Here is a 21,889-nt window from a genome sequence, read left to right as displayed (position 1 = left end):
TGTGTAATGTAAGGCAGGAATAATTTCCTAATAGTTTATTAATATCAATGATCTTCATTAGGAAAAACTGCACAGCGGTAACTCACATTGACATCAAAATTCACTCCCTGAATCCAAATCAGTGCCAAAATAGGGCATCACTGTTTTCTACTCGATTTTCCTCCTTCAGTTCAGTTCAGTTCAGTTCAGTCGCTCAGTCGTGTCCGACTCTTTGCGACCCCATGAATTGCAGCACTTCAGGCCTCCTTACATCACCAACTCATTACCGGGCTGTAATAGTATTTAATGGGGCTCCCCTGATGGCTCAGTTGGTAAAGAATCGTCCTGCAATGCAGGAGACTCCGGTTCCCTGTCTGGGTTGGGGAGATACCCTGGAGAAGGGACCGGCTACCCACTCCAGTATTCTGGCCTGGAGAATCTCATGGACTATACATACAGTTCACGGGGTCGCAAAGAGTCGAATGGGATCTCAGGTCCGAGAAAAAGTTCTTGAGATATAATTTAGTCTACCAACTAGCCTGGAATATGTATTTTCCTAGACAGAAAAAAATAGAGGACACTTCCATTGAATTCTGCGGGAAGCAGTTTTCTTTCTGTCCATAGGACTGTGGCCTGAGAGTGCAGAAAGGAGAAGCGTTTGTCCTCCGCTTCCTCCTTCCCTTTGTTCCTCCTTTTCCCTTCATTTTAAAATAAGAGCTAGAAATCCTCAAGCTAAACTCTTTCTCTTTTTTAAGCACCTCTCCGCAGAGTCGGGGTTTGCTCCGGGACGGCTCCGCCTCTCGCTCGCCGGGATTGGTTGAGAGTCTAGCGGACCGAGTCTCGGGGCGGAGTCCGCGGGGCCCGGGCGGGGAGCGCACTCCCGGCGGCCGGGCTGATCCGCGTGGTGCGGGGAAAGACGCCCTTGCCTCGCCGCCCACGAGGCTGCAGCGGTGCCGCCGCACGGTCCCGGAGGCCCTGCCGCCGTGATGTGGAACCCGCTTCACGAAACCGACTCGGCCTCGGTAGCCTGGCCCCGTCCGCGCCGGCTCTGCGCGGGGGCTCTGGTGCTGGGCGCCGGCCTCTTCGTCCTCGGCTTCCTCTTCGGTACGAGGGGGAGGACGGGGGTCCGCGCCATGCTCGGCCCCCAGCCCGCCCGGCTGCCTCGCGGCCCGCCGGGCTCCGGGGCCCCCTGCGCCGGCGGATCCTGCTGCTGGGCTCCGGGGCGGGGATCGGGCTGGGGGGCGTGCGGACCAGCTCCCGCGAGTTAGGTGGGACTTAGTTGCCGGGACGGTGCACGTTTGCTTTCTGAACGGGCTGCTGTAGGACAGGCTCCCAGGGTCAGGAGGAGAGTGCAGAAACCCTGAAACTGAACTTGAGAAAGTTCCACCGGCTGCAGGCCTGCGAGAAATTGGCACCTTTCCGCAGGATCTGGGGGGCATTTGCTAGGTCGTCCAAGAAGCTTTGTAAGAAACGACTCTTACCTCTTTGGGGTCTTTATCTAGTCTTGTGCCTGATACTGCTTCATATGTACAGTGAGAAGAGCGCTGGGCATTGCTTCTCTGGAGCCCCTTTCTCTCTTTTTGAAAGTAAGTAATAGAGGAACAGTTAGTTAACTGGCTGACCTTATTGTCAGTGCTCTGAACAGAACTTTAACAGCAGTGCTTTGAGTTTCCCCCTTTGTACTAATTTGCAGACCTAACCCAACTCCCCAAGGTAATCAGGGAGCAACGCTGAGATTTTTCTTAAAGACTCTGCAACTTCTTCCTGACCTTGAGCAAGTGAGGGAGTCTCTCTTACCCTCAGTTTGTCAGTCTTTGTAAGAACAATAGCTGTAACTTACTGGGAATAGTAAATTGGCACTTTATTCTTTCCTGGTGAGGAGATGCTTCTAATTGTACTTTTAATGCACAAGACTAGCATAAGGTATCGCCAGGTAGTTTACCCCTACGATGAATTCTGGGCTCCCTTTCTGGGATTTAGAAGACCAGGGCATAAACTTGCTGGGAATAGTAGTTTAGTCGCTAAGTCGTGTCTGACTTTTGCAACCCCATGGACAGAGGAGCCTGCCATGGGATTCTCCAGCATAGAATACTGGAGTGGGCTGCCATTTCCTTCTCCAATAAACCTGTTAGGTTGGCTCAAACTCAGTCTCTTTTTGCTTGCTTTGTGCCCTTTGAACCACATTGTGCTCATAACTAATGTGGATATCAGGGTTGCTGTGGGGCTTAGGTGAGATAAGTATGCTCATTAAGGACACCCGCCAACTTGAGTTTCAATTGTCTCAACTGAATACGTGGGAAATTCACTTGGCAAGGTTAGCATGAAGATTAGAATCTTGTGTGTCTTTTTTTTTTTTGGCCACGCTGGGTCTTGCTGTGCTTGAGCTTTCTAGATGCCAGGAGTGGGGGCCACACGGCTCAATAGTTGGACCTCTAGGCCTCTAGGCTCAACAGTTGTGGCACTGAGGCTTAGTTGCCCGGCGTGTATAATCTTCCCGAACCAGGGATCCAGCTTGTGTCCCCTGTGTTGGCAAGTGGATTCCCATCCGCCAGCCACCAGGGAAGTCTTCTCTGTCTTTTAGAAGCATTTTGTGCTTTTTAGTGTTGCCCTTGGGCGTCCCAGGTGGCTCCGTGGGTACAGAATCCACCTGCAATGCAGGAGACTCAGGCTAAATCCCTGGGTTGGGAAGATCCCCTGGAGGAGGGCATGTCAACCCCCTCCAGTATTCTTGCCTGGATAACCCTGTGGATAGAGGAGACTGGCAGGCTATACTCCATGGGGTTGTAAAGAGTCAGACACGACTGAAGCGACTGAGTGTGTACCCGGTGTTGCCCTCGGCCCCATACAGTGGCTTACACAGAGTGTGTTCTTTATTAATGTTAATTTTTCCCTAGGATTCTCTGCTCCTTCCCTCCCACAGGCCTCCATCCTCTTTATCCAACTCATTTTTCAGATCTCGATTCAAGCATTTCATCCCTCGAGTGCCCTGATCTTAAAGTCGTTTCCAAGTCCCCCCCTTTTTTTAAAACATACTGGTGGAACTGTATTTCCATTTGCTGCCAACCTTTTTTTTAATACACATGTATATATGCATGTGTGTAACATGTATGTGATTAATAATTGGAAAGCTCCATGAAAGCTAGCTGGGTGGTTTTGGTAACCATTTATGCACAAATCGTATCATTTAGCTGAATATCTGTCATGAAGCCAACTATAAGGGATTATGGTCCTGGGAGAACTGCCTGTCCGTTGCCTCTGGCCTCTGTCTTGCAGAGATGTTGGGTGTCTTGCAGTTTCATTGTAGCTCTCTGAAGTTGGACTTCTCAAGCCTGCCTTCAACTGGAAGCACAAAATATTTTATCACACTTTGTTTTAGTGTCAGAACCAGAACAGATTACAAGACTGAATTGCCTTAACTCTTTGAAATGATTTATGTACATGAAATATGTTCATAATTAATTCATTAAACATCTACTAAATGTTTCTTCTGGGTCAGCAGAGGAATAGTCACTGGGGATAGAAGCTTGAAGGAGAAAGAAGGTGGATCTCCTTTCTGCTTTCCTTTTCCCCATTAGTTGAAGTGTATTTAATTTTAGTGCTAGTATCATAAAGCATTTCTTAGAATAAGAGCAATACATAATGAAATTGGATTAAAAATATATTGTGACTGATTTGTAATTAAGTCTGTGTGCATGATCTTTTTTCCAATGGAGGTAGGCAAGAGAAAACTTCAGGAAATCTCAGTTAATGCCAGAGGTCATGGACAATTTGTGTTTTACATATTATATATAAAATAATAAAGAAAAATAGGCTCTGTCTGTAAGGTCATACCCCATTTCCTATATTTGTTTGTCTTTTGCAGGATGGTTTATAAAGTCCTCCAGTGAAGCTACTAACATTCCACAGCATAATGTAAAGAAAGCGTTTTTGGATGAGTTGAAAGCAGAGAACATCAAGACCTTCTTGTAGTAAGCAGATACTTCAAAATTTCTATCAAGTTGAAAAATTTTGTTATTCTGTTGAAGTTTGATCCACTATTTCATAAACAGAAACTGACTTTAAAAAAAAAGTCTTATTATTGAAGATCTTGTATCACATTTCATCTCAAAAGGATTGTACCCTCAGCTGAACTTTATCATGATAGATGTTTTAAAGCAGATGTCAGCATACTTTTCCTCTAAAGAGCCAGCTTTTGTAGGCTGGCTGATCTCTGTCACAACTACTCAACTCTGCTACTGTAGCACCAAAGAAGTGATAGGAAATACATGTTGGAATAAGGGTCATTTTTCATAAAACTTTATATCATCAAAATAACACTTGAACTTGGTATAAATATGTCACAAAATATTATTCCTCTTGCTTTTTTTCACCTATCTAAAACATGATAATCATTTTTAGCTTGTGGGCTGTACAAAAAAAAGGAAGTGAGCTGGATTTGGTCAGTGAAACAAAGTTTGCTGACTCCTGTTTTAGAGGAAGATAATGTATTTAAGTCAAAAGAATAAATTTGGACTTTGAAGTCGGACATTTACAAGTTTAAATTCCATCTTTGCCTGTTGATATTAACATAACTTCGAGTGAATATGTAACCTTCCTGAGCTCTCATTTTCACATCTATAAAATGGGAATAGTGATACTGTTATGATGAGCATGAAATTAGAGAGCATATGTGTGACCTAGTGTAAAAACCTGCTGCCTATTTCCTGAAATAGCTATCCCTGGTATAGAGAAAAAGAGTAAATGAGTAAATTTAAAAGCTATTTGCAAGACAACTAAAAATAAAACACTTTTATTGACTGATCGATTGGAATACTTAGACTCTTTTAAAACAAAATACTTGAAATCCTGATAATGATTGAAGGATTCCTTTATGAATGCAAGTTATAATTTTATATAGCAACAGCCAAGTGAACAGATACTTAGATGCAGCAGACCCGGGTTTGATCCCTGTGTTGGGAAGATCCCCTGGAGAAGGGAATGACGACATTTTCCAGTATCTTGTCTAGAGAATTTATGGACAGAAGAGCCTGGTGGGCTACAGTCCATGCGATCTCAAAGAGTTGGACATAATGAGCCAACTAACACCAGAGAGAATACATACATAGTCTTTAGAATGAAAACTATGAATAAAATTTGCTAGGGCATCTGTCAACTCTTTATAAGGGCCATTTCTGGTGAGAGATATGGAATTTAAAATTTTTTTAATCTTCACTCCTAGACAGATGCTACCTCTGCTTCCTTTGTCCTTTTCTGACCTGTGGCATGGTTGTTGTTATTCAGTCGCCAAGTTGTGTCTGACTCTTTGGGACCCCATAGACAGCAGCATGCCAGGCTTCCTTGTCCTTCACTGTCTGCTGGAGTTTGCTCAAACTTATGTCCATTGAGTCAGTGATGCCATCCAACCATCTCATCCTCTGTGACATAGAGTGACCAGCAAAGAAGAAAAACAAATACCTTTCTCTCTCACTTTCTGGGCCCTCAGCTTTTTGCTTATTCTCCATGCCTTGACCAAGATCTCCTGTTTATGCAGCCAAAATCTTGGCTCTCTGTGTACCAATGATGAACAGAAATATGGAGACAGTTATGGAGGAGGAAAGAGTGACTTTATTTATTTGGCAGGCAGAGGGGGAGTACCTCAAGAACTGTGCTCCTCTCCCTGGAGAATAGTGTTAGTCACTCAGTTGTGTCCAACTCTGTGACCCCATGTGACCCGCCAGGGGGATTCTCTAGGCATGAATATCTGAGTGGGTAACCATTTCCTCCTCCAGGGGATCTTCTAGACCCAGGAATTGAACCCAGGTCTCCTGCCTTGTAGGCGGACTCTTTACCATCTGAGCTACCAGGGAAGCCCCGGAGAATGGAAGAGGTTAAATAGTCAGATAGGGTTATGTGACAAGGACCAAGGTATTAGCATTCTTCTGCAAACTGACAAGGTTAGCATGTGTGCAGGGTCTCAGGTGGTTGGGTCTCTTAAACTTGATGAATTTTTCTGATTCCTTTAATCTCACTGTATCTCAGGTGGTTTCCTGGCTGTTCCTCTCTTGATTAGCAGCTGTTTTGAGTCTGCCCTTTGGAACTCAGGGAAGGTCATGAAGGTAGAATCTTGCCTATAGAAGTCGGGGACAAAAAAGGCCTCCATGCCTGAAACCCCACAGGGCCCTACTTGGCATCATTTAAAACTCAAGAATTTTCACCATTAACACAAAAAGAGATGAACAGAACCCCCACTCACCCCTCCAAGGGCCACAGAATCTCCAGAAGCCTCCTGAACTCCCCATAATTCCAGTTCGCCATTTGTCCATTGGAGCTGTTCAGTCTGTTTATACCCTTAGGTCAGGGGTCATTATAAAGGCTCAGATCTGTCTTCTCCCCTTTTCTAACCCTTTGCTTTACTGCTAAAGATTCCTTACTGTTTCAAAGTTACTTGACTCTGACTGGGAGGATTAAAGGTCATTAAAGGCTCAGATCTGTCTTCTCCCCTTTTCTAACCCTTTGCTTTACTGCTAAAGATTCTTCTCTACTGTTTCAAAGTTGCTTGACTCTGACTGAGAGGATTAACCTTGGCGTGCAAGGTTGTTGCATGTTTTCCTTTTGTTTTGTAACACCTGGTTAAAGTCTCAGATTTGTTCATTATTTTGCATTCTTCCTCCACATGTTCTGAAAGACAAGGTTATTTTAGAGGAATATTTTAGAATTTCACTGATGTGCATTTGAATACCAGTTCTACCTTTCACTGGTTGTCTTTAAGTCACCTAATGTCTCTAAGCATTGTTCATTCGTAAACCAAATGTAGTATATTAAAACATACATCAATAGCTCCCTTTATTAATTGAGACGACATAATGATACTTAGGACATATTTAAAGTTTTCTAGCCAGACAGAGATGTATGTGCCTATTTTTAAAATGCACGATGTTAGCTATTTTGGATAGTTAATAAATTATTCAAATAAATTAAAAAATAACTTGATATTCTAGTAGGTCAAGAAATTGTGACACACTTCTCAATTGATTAAAACAAAAAGATAGGAACTTCTGTTTATTACCAGTTGTCTCATTGAGCCTCAGATCTTTGTGTATTAGTGAGGTAGCAATTTTCTCCTGTATGAATGAGAGGGCTTCTCTGATGGCTCAGAGGGCCAAGAATCCTGTCATCTGCAATGCAGGAGACACTGGAGCCTCGGGTTCCATCCCTGGGTTGCGAAGATCCCCTGGAGGAAGAAATGGCAACCGATTCCAGTATTCTTGCCTAGAGAATCCCATGGACAGAGGAGCCTGGTGGGCTACAGTCCATGGGGGTCTTAAAGAGTCAGACATGACTGAGCCGCTAAGCACACACAATGAATGAGAAATTTAAGACATGGCCAGGATCATACAACAAGACAGTGGCAAAACCTGTAGTATACTGATTTTGTGCCAATTGATTTTATTTATCCTTGGAAACAAATCTTTTTTTCTACTTGTCATTTTTAGGATCAACTTTTCTCCAAATGAATGGATTCTAACGCTAATCATAGCATGCTTGTTGTATGTCAATTGATAACAACAAAACTTTTACCAGGAATTTCACTCATCATGTTACCTGATGAAACTTGGGTCTGCTAGCCTGCTGGGCAGCAAAGTCAATCTACTGACACTGGGTTGAGGTGAAGAAGTACAGTGTTTATTATAGGGTACCAAATAGAGAGAACAGACACCTCATACTCAAGTGACCGGAAATCATAGATGGCTTTCAAAGGGAGGGTTTTTAAAGACAACATTTGAGACACTGGTTGCAGCTCATGGACTTTCTTCTGATTGGTTGGTGATGAGGTAACCAGATGATGTTTCAGAAATCTGAATCATCAACTTTGTGGTTCTGAGTAGTCTCAGGTCTATGTCCTGTGGTCAGCACGTAGTCACCATACTCCAGCTATGTGGGGTTCTCAGTTTCTGCAGAACAGCTCAAAGATAGGCATCAGATTGTTATATTGTTTAAACTACCATTACTTTTCTTGCTTTACCACTTTTCCTTTATTTCTGTATTCGCTTACTTTCATAATAGTAATTGCTTGTGTCTGCTCTTTGGAACTCAGGGAAGGCCTAGGAGATTAAAGCCTTTTACTACAAAATATAAATGGGGGGCTCTGTGGGGCTTTTGCATCTGGGAGGGCCCTTCGAGGTACTGCTTGGTTTCAATCTGCCTTTTTCTTTGACACTTCTTAATCCTGACAGGAATAGAGACTGAATAGGAAAAAGGAATAAGGCTTTTTGGATAGAGAGGTTCATCATGAACTTGGCAGGGGAATTTAGTTTTAGGGGAGTCATTTTGATAATAAAGTCTGATAATGATCTCCTGTGTGTGTATGTGTGGGCAGGGTCAAGCCTCCCGTAACAATTATTTCATGTAAGAATAGAGTTATAGCTATGACTTCAGGAAATTTGCATACTTTGCATCTATTTTAGTTATGTTACAGTTTGGATTTGTGTAATAGGGAATAAAATAGCAACATGTTTGCTGTATAATGTTTTCTTTCCAGGTCGATGAGGAAATGCATAGATGCCTCAGCTGCCTCTTAAAATTGTGTTCTTTTCATTACTGTATTTTGCAAATATACATTAGAAATCATATGTAGGGTTTTAAACTTCTAAATATTTATTGAATGAGAATTGTAGTACTATTTCTGTAAATAAAAATTTAAATGATTTTACTCTAATTATAAAATTAATCCCAGGACTCCCCTTCCTCCCTTATTTTTTTTTTTTTTTAAGATACACAGTTGATTCAGCACTTGAAATTAGGATGACTATAGCTATGTTGGTTATTTTTTTTTTTTTAATCACTGTAATAATGGAAGTAGGTTGAGTTTAGAAAAACCTACATAATTAGAATGAAAAATTCATGAAGCTCAAGACATTTATAAGCTAGAAATGAATAAATGTCATTTCATGACACATGAGGCTTTGTCATATGGGATTATTTTTCTTGAAACGATTTAAATTGAAAATAACAAGTGAACTGAATCTTCAAGGAAACAACAGATTTCCAAGAAAGAGAGTTTTAAAACAAAAGCCCCAGTATCTACACATATTAAATGAGAAATTAGTCTATTCTTGAAAATATTTGTGGTAGCTAAAATTTTAGCCACATAGTTTGTTATTTGTTAAAGATATTCTTGGTCAGACTAATTCTCATTGTTGATTTTTAGTATTATACTTAGAATGCATGGTGAATGGAGTACAAAAGATTCAGTTTGAGCTTGTGTAAATATGTCCAAATTACTTCTTAAAGAAGACACTTTAAAATGGTTGCTAGTCAAAAGGTTTCTCACTTGGCTGTAATGTTCATTATTTTAAAATAAATGTGATTATCAGTGGTTCTTGGAATGTCACAGCTTGATCTTTGGCTGAAAATATTTTTTACTTTCCAATTATATTTTACAAGGTAAAATAAATAGATAATTCCATGAAAGTTCAAATATGCCTGAGTCTTAAGGAAAGAATAGAACACTTTCTTCATCTAATATGGAGAGATCCTCTACAGGCGTACACTTACCAATTCTCTATGAAGATCAGTTTTTCTGATTTTTCTCTTGAATGAGTACAAATTAGAGCATGAAGATTTTAAAACACACTTTAAAATCTATTTGACTTGATAATGGTACTACTTTGCTTTTTTAAGGTGCAGCATTTAAAAGTATTTTTTTAATGTAAATCTGCTTTATTTGGTTGTTGATTTAAGACAAAGGCTGACTAAACAATTTCTAACCACTTTCAATTTTTGTTCAACAGTAATTTTACACGGATACCACATTTAGCTGGAACAGAACAAAACTTCCAGCTTGCAAAGGAAATTCAAGCTCAGTGGAGAGAATTTGGCCTGGATTCTGTTGAGTTAGCCCATTATGATGTCCTGTTGTCCTATCCAAATGAGACTGTTCCCAACTACATCTCAATAATTGATGAAGATGGAAATGAGGTAAAAAGAAAGAAAAAATAAGCTCCCCCATCTTCTCTTTTGAAATGCCTTCTGTAAAAGAATGCCCGGTGCCATCTCCAAACGCTGGCAGAAATCAGTATTGACACTTGTGAATTATGCCTTTAATGATCTTACTATTGGCGCCAACTCTTTCTTAATGATGTTGGAATTTAATGTGATGTTGAAAAGATTCTGAGAAATTGATGCTTGATGACAGTTGCTATTTTCTTCTTTTTAATTGTTGTTCACTAACAAAATATATGTTAGTAAACTACAGCTAAATTAGATATACTTTTGATTGGTTCAGATGAAAAAGATCATGCATCTATTTGAGGATGCTAGGAAATTGAGAGATGTGTTGTTTGAGCCAGTAGGCTTTTATTGGTAATTCATGATTATATTTCCTATGATCATGTATTCAGCTGTATACCCAGAACTTGGGTGTGGGCATTTGGAAAGAAGAGAATTTGGAGAGAAACACTAGAGAATTACATCTATGCTAAAAATTTACAGTCTTCTTTGCTAGTTAGGGCACATAATTGGAAAAGAAGATGATACAAGTAGTTGAGATATTTCATATCATGATGTATATTCAATATGAAAGCTCATAAAATATAACTCATATATTCATCACTATTTGCCTTAGAGCTACCATATCCATATCTAAAATAGCCCTTTTCCTCTAGATAGCTTTCTTGAGTCCCCTCCTCTGGAGCTTCTAAATTGCATATAGCTTCAAATGTATCCAGTTTGATTGGTCAGCACAAAATGTCATGTGATTTTTGTACATACAAATTTTTAATCACCTCCTCTTATTGACTGATGAATCAGTTTTTCTTAATGATTAATATGCTATTTTGCAGTCAGTGATATAATCCCATGGTAAATTTCCTAATATGAGTTGAAACTTTACATATTCACTCTTTTAAAATGATAGTAGTTAATACAGTTTAACTTTTAAAAATACTCTCAAACCATTTCACAATTTTAAAAATATTTTTAAGGTTGGTGTGGGGAATATCAATATACTCCATAAAATTCCATAGCTTTTATAAGTGGTGACATTATCTATATAATTATTTAAAAAGTATATTTAGGAAGAGTATTTGATCACATAGTAAAATGCTAGTACTATTAAAAAATACGTGGAAACAGTGGGGTAGGGAGAGAGGGAGACAAATGGAGAAAGTAGCATCAACATATACGCGCTATCGGGTTTAAGATGGACGGCTGGCGAGAGGTCCCTGTGGGCACAGGGAGCCCAGTCTGGTGCTCTGTAATGACGTGTGTGCGTAATTAAGACTGACTTGCATTGTTGCATGGCAGAAACGAAAACAACACTGTGAAATAAAAAATAAAAATAAAAATTAAGGGTGAAAAAATGCATTAAACCAAATTTGATTTCTCAAATTGGGTGATTGTATACAATGAAGAAAATAACAAACTTTCATTTTTCTTCTCTTTTCTTACTCTTCACTTCCCAGTTTCATCCCTACCTTTGCTTTTATTTCATTTCATTATTTGTTTTTCCTATTATAAGCATTTATGAAATTTCTAAAGCCTGTTCCGTAACATACACATATAATGTAGAAGTTTTATTTTGGAGGTTTTCCTGAATGGGGTTAGCTGCCAAAAGCTTGTTAACTTTTTTGAAAGTTATATCATTAATTCAATTTTCTTTTTATCCAAGTTATACCTGCACATAAATATTCACACAGTTCTTCAAAGGGCCTTGCTTCCTCCCTATTTCCTTCTTCCCTGAGGGAATCACTGTTCAGCCCTGAGTTGATTCTTTTGATATTTGCCTCTGTCTCTTTAAATGATGTGCTTGTATTGCTTGTGTTTCAGATTCATGCATTTTCTTTTGACCTTATGACAGGTCAGGTCTATTCTCAGCCCTCTGCCCCAACTACAGATGCTCTCTTACTGGGTCCCAATCTCCCAGATCAATTAATGTGACTGACCGTTCATAGCCAAGCTAGGTAAACTACGAACTTTACTGTCCTGCATGGCACAGACATGTTCCCCTTCCCACAGACAACAAATAGGATTAATATTTTATAGATTCTACCAAAAATGTTTTCAACACATATTATGCATTATTTTCTCTTTATTTATGTAGGGACAATGGCGCCATATAGATTGAACTATATATATATATACACATATGTGTGTGTGTGTATATATATATATATATATATATTGCCTTTTTATGTTGCAAAAGTTAAGTAAAAATTTGTAAACCAAAATTGTTTTAGTTATACTCAGAATACATAGTTTGAGGCTATGTTAGTGAATGTTGGATAGTGAACATTGCTCACTGGCGTATTGTCTGTCTTTGATGAAGTCACCCAAAAGAGTCATTTCCTTGACCATAAGAAACTTTTCCCAGTTGTTGGAATAACTCATAAACTTGATGTGAAGTCCACCTGCTCAGTGATGCTGTAAAATTGAAGGTTACCATAAAGGCAAATCAAGTGAGACTAGCTTGAATGCTTCCTCGACTGAAAGACTTGCTGATGTGATGACTTTGTCTCAAGGTTACTGCGCTTTAGCTTAGTTTTTCTTAGAATTTCCCCCAGTGCTTCAGTTCAGTTTGTTCTCTATGTGGACCAGAGAAAAATTACAGGAAAAATGGAAGATGTGGGAATTTTTGAAGAGTAGTCGTTGATTTGGTTTCATTTTAGATTCTGTTAGCATCTGAAGTAGGTAACTCGTGCTTTAGTATAGTATCAGCTCAGCTTCACTCTCCATCTCCCAACACCTTTAAATTACTGCACTGGCCAGGACCTATAGTTTAATATTGAAAGGAAGTGAAGAAAGCAGGTGTCCTTGACTTGAATGTCTTTAATGTTTCACCTGAATTTTGATATTTATGTCAGGTTACCTTAATTCAGGGCTTTCCAGGTGGCACTAGTGGTAAAGAACCCACTTTCCAGTGCAGGAGACATAAGAGACGTGGGTTCGATCCCTGGGTCGGGAAGATCCAGTGGAGGAGGGCGTGGGAACCCGCGCCAGTGTGCTTTTCTGTCCCTGGATCACAGAGATTGGAGACAACTGAATCGCCTTAGCACAGCACGCACTGATTCACTTTTCAAGTTCACTAAGACTTTTTTGTCATGAATTTATATTGAATTTTATGAGAAATTTTTTCTTTTTCTGGATAACTTTTGAGATGAGCATATAAGTTTTCTTTTTCATGATGATAATTATAATAAATGATGTAATATTAGTTTAGTTTACATTTTTGAAATGTATAATATTAGTCTGTAGTAGAGTTTTCAACTCATATCTGTATACATTTATTATATTGATAACATGTTTGGCCTGTATTTCTGCAATTTGCTTATTTGGTTATAATTTTTAGATTATACTTGCCTTATAAAATGAGTTTTTAATCTCTGAAATAGGTTGTGTTGTATTTAAAAAATCTTTTAGTATTTCAGATCAAAGGAAAAACCACTTGGTTTTGATACTTTGATTTATGGAAGATTTTAAGCTACTGATTCAATTTCTTTTTAGTTATGAGAGTATTCAGATTTGTTTAAATGCACTGTTATGTCAGTTTTAATTTTTTTTTAAATGCATTTTTCCATTTCATCTAAGTTTTCAATTATTGGCATAATTCTTCCTAGTATTTTCTTACTATCTTTTTTGCAAGATCTATAGGTATGTCTGTTTTTCTACTCCTAATATTATTTATTTGTATTACATTTTTTTCTTAAGTTCCCCTTTACCTTCCTAGTCTCTATTTTGCTGTTCGTTGTAAATTTTCAATTGAATACTTAATTTATTGATGTTGGGCTTTTCTTCTTTTCTAATATGAGTATTTAAAACCATACATTTCCTTCCAAGAACTCCAACTAGATCTCACAAAATCTGATTTTCTATATTAACTACATTGTGATCAAATAATTATAATGTGTGTGACACTAATCCTTTGCAGTCATTTCTTTACAGTCTATTATGTCATCAATTTTTATAAATGTTCTCTTGTTATTTGAAAAAAATATTTGTAGTTTTGAGTTTAATAATTTTATATTTGCTTATTAGTTAAAATTTGTTAAAAGTTTGGCTAAAATATCCTTTATCCTTGATGTGCTCTCATTTTGTCTATTTTTATTAATTACTGGGAAAGGAATATTAGATTTTCTCACCATAATGGTGGATTATTTTTATTTCCGTTTTGAATTCTGTCAATTCCTGTAGTTTGGAGCTCTTCCATTAGGTATAAACAGTATTTGTTTAGTGTTTCTTTTTCTGCATTGCTATTTTCAGACTTACTGTGATCATATGTTTAAGTAACTTCTTGTAAAATGGTACACAGTTGAATTTATCTAGTCTGACATACTAAGCTTTTTTAAAAAATTAAAAAAAAAATTGTTAGTACTGACATAGTAATAATACTTATATGATTTTTACTTTTACTTTTCCCCATAATGTTCCTTTTTTCTCTCTCTCTCTTTTTTTTCTTTCTCTTCTCTTTTGGGGGTGGGGCAATGGTTAATTTAATTAATTATATTTATTTTAGTAGTTTGGAAAGTAAAATAATATTGATTCCCACTTAACAGTGTCAGTGATACACTTGAAAAATTATGTTTGGTTAGAATTGAATTTAACCTTTAATTTGTTTATAAGTAATTAGCTTAGCATTTTTATAAGTGACTAATAACACCGCTGCTGCCGCTGCTAAGTTGCTTCAGTTTTGTCCAACTCTGTGCGGCCCACAGATGGCAGCCCACCAGGCTCCGCCGTCCCTGGGATTCTCCAGGCAAGAACACTGGAGTGGGTTGCCATTTCCTTCTCCAATGCATGAAAGTGAAAAGTGAAAGTGAAGTCGCTCAGTCGTGTCTAACTCTTAGTGACCCCATGGACTACAGCCTACCAGGCTCCCCAGTCCATAGGATTTTCCTGGCAAAAGTACTGGATGGGTTGCCATTGCCTTCTCCAACTAATAACACTACGTGATGTTATTTTTTTATTTGGAAAGTGAACTTTTCCTTCTAAATCAAAAGCTGGTGCTTGTAGACCCTCTGAGGGTCTGTAGTTATTCACCTCTTGAACTCCTCACAGCTTCTAGCACAGGGCTGGCTCTTTGATTTGCATCTTTAAAATAAAAAGTCTTGACTAACCCTCTCCTGGCAAAAGAGGGGTTTCTTTGCTTGATTGTAGTAATTAAGCTTTACCTGATTTGCTTCTGATTATTATGTTTTGCTTCTCTAGATTTTCAACACATCGTTATTTGAACCGCCTCCTCCAGGATATGAAAATGTCTCAGATGTTGTGCCACCCTTTAGTGCCTTTTCTCCACAAGGAATGCCAGAGGTAAAAATGCATGTGATAAAAATAACAAACAGAACTTCCGCAATAATTAAAGGGGTATTGTGGAGGTTTTTGATGTAATCCAAATTTATCTTTTTCTACATTTAAGAAATAGAATGTCTTAGTAATAAGAAGGAATATACATTTTGTGTTCATAGTGTTTTTTTTGGATAAAATTTACCACACTGAGATGGGGATATCCAAAGTGAACATTTATTTGACAAATGCATACACCTGTGTAATTAAAGCACCATCTACACATAGAATATTACTGTCACTTCAGAATGTACTTCTAAGCCCCTTCTCAGTCAGCCCCACACACTCCCAAGGCAGTCATTCTCATTCTCCAGTTTTTTTTTTTTTTTTTTTTTGGCCACCTTTGATTATTTTTGCCTCTACTAGTAATTCATATAAATGGAATTGATAGCATTTGTAAGTATAGGACCTGTGAAAATTCACATGTTTTGCACTTATCCATAGATTGTTCTTTTTTTATTGCCAATTAATTTCCACTATATGAAAATACTACATATTTTGCTACCATTGTAAGACCTGGATTAATTTTATAAAGAAACTGAATGAGAATTTGAAATTGTTGCCATTTTCAAATGAATGATATCCTTTTTAGAAAATTTGTATGGTTTACTTAATAAGGCAGTGTGCATATTTATTATCTGAGTTTTCACAGTAAATCCCCAGATTCTTGGATAGTACTTTGTTTTTTATATGAAAGCTAAACTTGAAAGAGTTGAATATAATTTATTAATGTCTTTTAAAATATTACCTCTCTTGCTATAGTATTTGACATCAGGTAGATTGAGTTTTTGGAGAAGGCAATGGCAACCCACTCCAGTACTCTGCCTGGAAAATCCCGTGGACAGAGGAGCCTGGTAGGCTGCAGTCCATGGGGTCGCTAAGAGTCGGACATGACTGAGGAACTTCACTTTCACTTTTCACTTTCATGCATTGGAGAAGGACATGGCAACCCACTCCAGTGTTCTTGCCTGGAGAATCCCAGGGACGGGGAAGCCTGGTGGGCTGCTGTCTATGGGGTCACACAGAGTCGGACACGACTGAAGCGACTTAGCAGCAGCAGCAGGTTCAGTTTTGGACATATAGAGTTTGAGGTACCTAGGATATTCCAAGAAGTTGGAATATTGAAGTAAGTATCACTCAATAGAGAGATAGACACTTGACTATTATCAGAAACATGCCTAGTAAAAAATTTACATTTAGAACTGAATTGCTATTTAAAGCTCCAAGGAAATAGCAGCCTACTCCAGTATTCTTACATGGAAAATCTCATGGATAGAGGAGCCTGCCAGGCTACAGTCAAAGGGGTTGCAGAGTCAGACACAACTGAGTGACTAAAACACTTCACCAGTCAGTTAATGTTTATTGTAAAAACATAGGCAATAAACCTATGTTTTTAATTAATTATTAAACCTATGATTTAATATTAGGCAATGCTATATTTTTTAATATGTAAGGTTTAAAAACATACTCTTTTTTATTATTTTCTAATGCATTTGATTAACATATTTAAAAACTCTCACAGGTTTAGAATATTTTCTATAGTTGTATGAAATTTGTTTCAAATGAATAGTTAACATCATAGTTAATGGCACAATATTAGAAAAATTTTCCCCCAAATTTGCACATAAATAGGTACCTTATAGTCATTGTAGTTACTTCATAATTGATATAACATAGAAATAAAGGATATAAAAACTGGGAATGAAGAGATAATATATTTTAGATCTCAGGTGTCTAGAATTACATAGACTTTATCTTCTGGGTAAGGCACATTACCATCATGGGTCCATGTAAGATTCCTAATTTAATTTCTTTCCTTTCATCTTTTATCCTTATTTTCAATCTCATTCCTTTTCGCTACATCCCCTACACCCTGCCACCATCTGTAATGTATTTATACTTTTAGGAAGGTATGTATTCTTATAAAAACATGGGCTTATTAGTGATTGGTATATTTTGAATATATGCAAATAATATTATACCTTAGGTCTTGGTCCATGACTATTTTCAATTAGCTATTTTTAAAAAATCTATTTTATGTCAGAGTGGTTCATTACTTTTTACTGTTTCATAGTACCCCATTTTATGTGCACACCACATGGAGCTTATCCATTTTCTTAGTGGCAAACATGTGGTTTGCCTCTAAATCTAAATTACAACAGTGTTGGAGAGCATGTGCTCATACATGTCCCTGTATAGGCTTGCAAGGGTTTCTCCGTGTACAGTAAACCAGTAGTGGGATTGCCAGTTTGTAAGGAATACTACATTTCACAATGTTCAGACTGCAGCAGTTTATTGCTCCTTGCAACACTATATATGAGTGTTCCTTTTTCCTCACATTTTCATCAACAATTGAGCTTATATAACTTTCTAAATTTTGCCTATCTAATTGTGTTGTTTTGTTAGTTTGGGGTTCTCCAGGCAAGAATACCGAAGTGGTTTGCCATTCCCTTCTCCAGTGGCTCACGTTTTGTCAGAACTCTCCACCATGACTCATTCATCTTGGGTGGCCCTGCTTGTCATGGCTCATAGTTTCACTGAGTTAGACAAGGCTGTTATCCATGTGATTAGCTTGGTTAGTTTTCTGTGATTCTATGAACAAAGCTAGTGGAGGTGATGGAATTCCAGTTGAGCTATTTCAAATCCTAAAAGATGATGCTGTGAAAGTGCTGCACTCAAATGCCAGCAGATTTGGAAAACTCAGAAGTGGCCACAGGACTGGAAAAGGTCAGCTTTCATTCCAATCACAAAGAAAGGCAATGCCAAAGAAAATTCAAACTACTGCACAATTGTACTCACCTCACACACTAGCAAAGTAATGCTCAAAATTCTCCAAGCCAGGCATCAACAGTACGTGAGCTGAGAACTTCTAGATGTTCAAAATGGGTTTAGAAAAGGCAGAGGAACCAGAGATCAAGTTGTCAACATCTGTTGGGTCATAGAAAAAGCAAGAGAGTTCCAGAAAAACATCTATTTCTGCTTCATTGACTACATCAAAACCTTTGACTGTGTGGATCACAATAAACTGTGGAAAATTCTGAAAGACATGGAAATACCAGACCACTTTACCTGCCTCCTGAGAAATCTGTACGCAGATCAAGAAGCGACACTTAGAACCGGACATGGAACAACGGACTGGTTCCAAATCGGGAAAGGAGTTATGTCAAGGCTCTATATTGTCACTCTGCTTATTTACCTTCTGTGTAGGGTACATCATACAAAATGCTGGGCTGGATTAAGCACAAGCTGGAATCAAGATTGCTGGGAGAAACATCAATAACTTCAAATATGCAGATGACACCACCCTTATGGCAGAAAGAGAAGAGAAACTACAGAGCCTCTTCATGAAGGTGAAAGAGGAGAGTGAAAAGCTGGCTTCAAACTCAACTTTCAAAAAACGAAGATCATGGTATTTGGCTCAGTCACTTCATGGCAAATAGATGGGGAAACAATGGAAACACTGACAGACTTTATTTTCTTGGGCTCCAAAATCACTGCAAATGGTGACTGTAGCTATGAAATTAAAAGACGCATGCTCCTTGGAAGAAAAGCTATGACAAACCTAGACAGCATGTTAAAAGCAGAGATGTCACTTTGCTGACAGAGGTCCATATAGTCAAAGCTATGGTTTTTCCAGTAGTCATGTATGGATGTGAGAGTTGGACCATAAAGAAAGCTGAGCACCAAAGAATTGATGCTTTCAAACTGTGATGCTAGAGAAGATGACACTAAGGACACTAAGGAGAGCAAAACAGTTAATCCTAAAAGAAGTCAACCCTGAATATTAATTGGAAGGACTGATGCTGAAGCTGAAACTCCAATACTCTGGCCACCTGATGTGAAGAACTGACTCATTGGAAAAGACTCTGATGCTGGGAAAGATTGAGGGCAGGAGGACAAGGGGATGACAGAGGATGAGGTGGTTGGATGGCATCACTGACTCGGTGGACATGAGTTTGAACAAGCTCCAGCAGTTGGTGATGGAAAGGGAAGCCTGGTGTGCTGCAGTCCTTAGGGTCACAAAATGTTGAGTACGACTGAGCAACTTAACTGAACTGAACTGTGTTATTGTTTTAATTAATTTTGATTCACATTTTTGATTATAAATGAAATCATACATATCTAAGCACACTTATTTGTTAGCTATTCTGTTTTTTTTTTTTTAATGCTGTGAAATGATTACCAGCCATCTTTTCCTGTTGAATTTCTTGCCATTTTCTTACTAACTTCAGTGGTTTCTTAAATATTTTAGTTATTCATCCCATATTGGTTTAAATATTGCAAACAGCTTCTAATTTTATCCATATTTGTTCATGTTGTCTATAATGCTTTTTACTGAAAAGAATTCTTTTATTGTGACATTGTCCAGTGTTCTCTTTATATTTTCACAATTTGGGTCTTTCTTAATTTCCTCATTCTTTATTTACAATGATACAGTCAGAATATCCCCCAAATACTAATAGCTCTTTATTTTAAAATAGCCTTGATATTACCAATTAAATATAAGGACAAATGATATGTAATAGCAGAAAATATAACAAATATGTAGTTTAAAATAGCCCTCAAATATAAAATGAATTGTAAAAATTATTAAATGACTGTGAACTGGTTGAAGAACAGTGAAATTTTTTGAGCAGTGACAATATTACGTATAAAGAAGATCATATTTCTGGCTGGGAAGACAGAGTTTAATAAGATAAGCGCTCATTAGTTTGTGGGTTTACTCTATAATCAATGAAAATTCCCCAATTAGTTTTTGTACATTGTTTTTTGTTTCTTGTTGTTTTTTCATTTGTTTTCTTCTAGCTTTTAGTTCAGTTCAGTCACTCAGTCATGTCCGACTCTTTGTGACCCCATGAATTGCAGCACGCCAGGCCGCCTTGTCCATCACCAACTCCCAGAGTTCAGTCAAACTCATGTCCATGAAGTCGGTGATGCCATCCAGCCATCTCATCCTCTGTCGTCCCCTTCTCCTCTTGCCCCCAATCCCTCCCAGAATCAGAGAATTTTCCAGTGAGTCAACTCTTTGCATGAGGTGGCCAAAGTACTGGAGTTTCAGCTTCAGCATCATTCCTTCCAAAGAACACCCAGGACTGATCTCCTTCAGAATGGACTGGTTGGATCTCCTTGCAGTCCAAGGGACTCTCAAGAGTCTTCTCCAACACCACAGTTCAAAAGCATCAATTCTTTGGTGCTCAGCTTTCTTCACAGTCCAACTCTCACATCCATACATGACCACTGGAAAAACCATAGCCTTGACTAGAAGGACCTTAGTCGGCAAAGTAATGTCTCTGCTTTTGAATATGCTATCTAGGTTGGTCATAACTTTCCTTCCAAGGAGTAAGTGTCTTTTAATATCATGGCTGCAATCACCATCTGCAGTGATTTTGGAGCCCCCAAAATATAAAGTCTGACACTGTTTCCACTGTTTCCTCATCTATTTCCCATGAAGTGATGAGACCAGATGCCATGATCTTAGTTTTCTGAATGTTCTAGTTTTACTGAGATATAATTGGTATTTTAATAAGATATAACTTTGGGGCTTCCCCTGTGGCTCAGTAGTGAAGAATTTACCTGCAATGCAGAAGACATGGGCTCAATCCCTGTATCAGGAAGATCCCCTGCAGAAGGAAGTGGCACCCCACTCCAGTATTCTTGCCTGGAGAATCCCATGGACAGAGGAGCCTGGCGGGCTACAGTCCATGGGGTGACAAGAGTCAGATATGACTCAGCAACTAAACAAGAACAACTGTACGAGCTTAAGATATACAACATAATGATTTGACTTTACATACATCATGACAAAATTGTGACAATAAATTTAGTGATAAAGATACAAAGAAATAGAAAAAAAATTTTTCTTGTGATTAAAACTCTTAGGATTTACTCTCTTGACAACTTTCATATATTAGATAGAGCAGAATTAATTTTATTTACCATGTTGTACATTTCAAGTCTAGTACTAACTGGAAGTTTATACCCGTGGACTGCCTTTCTCCAGTATCCCGCCGTACCCCTCACCCTCCATCTCTGGTAACCACAGATCTCATCTCTGTGCATTTGTTTTTGAAGTACAGTTGACCCATAACACTCTATTAGTTTCAGTTACACAACATGATTCATTATTTTTGTATATTTCAAAATGATCACCATAATGAGTCTAGTTACCATCTACCACTACACAAAGATATGACATATTAATAGTTACTGATTATATTCTCCAGACAGTACATTTCATACCTGTTTCTTTATTTTGTAACTGGAAGTTTATGCTTCTCAATCTCCCTCATGTATTTCTCTCATCCTTTCATTCCCTCCCCTTTGGCAACTACCAGCTTGCCCTCTGTATCTATGACTGCTACTGTTTTGCTTTGTTTATTCATGTGTTTTTTAGATTCCACATATAAGTCAAGTCATCAGGTATCTGTCTTTCTTATCCTGATTTATTTCACTCAGCCCAATACCCTCTAGGTCCATCCGTGTTGATGCAAATGACAAGATTTCATTCTTCTTATGGCTGAGTAATACTACATTATAGATTATATTTACCACCTCTTCTTTATCTATCTTCCTTGATGGGAGTTTAAGTTGCTTC

At 38.2% G+C, this 21,889-nt stretch overlaps 1 protein-coding gene across 2 annotated transcripts in view; it reads left to right on the top strand.

Moving 5' to 3' along the window:
* The first annotated feature begins 857 nt into the window (after positions 1-857).
* FOLH1B (folate hydrolase 1B) overlaps positions 858-21,889 on the top strand; it is a 73,160-nt gene continuing 52,128 nt past the window's right edge. For both annotated transcript variants that reach the window (XM_040256517.1, XM_040256516.1), the window contains exons 1-4: positions 858-1,083; positions 3,842-3,947; positions 9,750-9,936; positions 15,160-15,261. In XM_040256517.1, the coding sequence (XP_040112451.1) occupies positions 966-1,083; positions 3,842-3,947; positions 9,750-9,936; positions 15,160-15,261 (513 nt within the window). In that variant the 5' untranslated portion in view covers positions 858-965. The remainder of the gene's footprint in view (positions 1,084-3,841; positions 3,948-9,749; positions 9,937-15,159; positions 15,262-21,889) is intronic.

This window comes from Oryx dammah, unplaced genomic scaffold, assembly GCF_014754425.2.
Source record: "Oryx dammah isolate SB20612 unplaced genomic scaffold, SCBI_Odam_1.1 HiC_scaffold_15, whole genome shotgun sequence".
Taxonomy (NCBI): domain Eukaryota; kingdom Metazoa; phylum Chordata; class Mammalia; order Artiodactyla; family Bovidae; genus Oryx; species Oryx dammah.
Note: the sequence above shows the minus strand (reverse complement) of the source record. Positions and strands in the feature narration are given on the sequence as shown.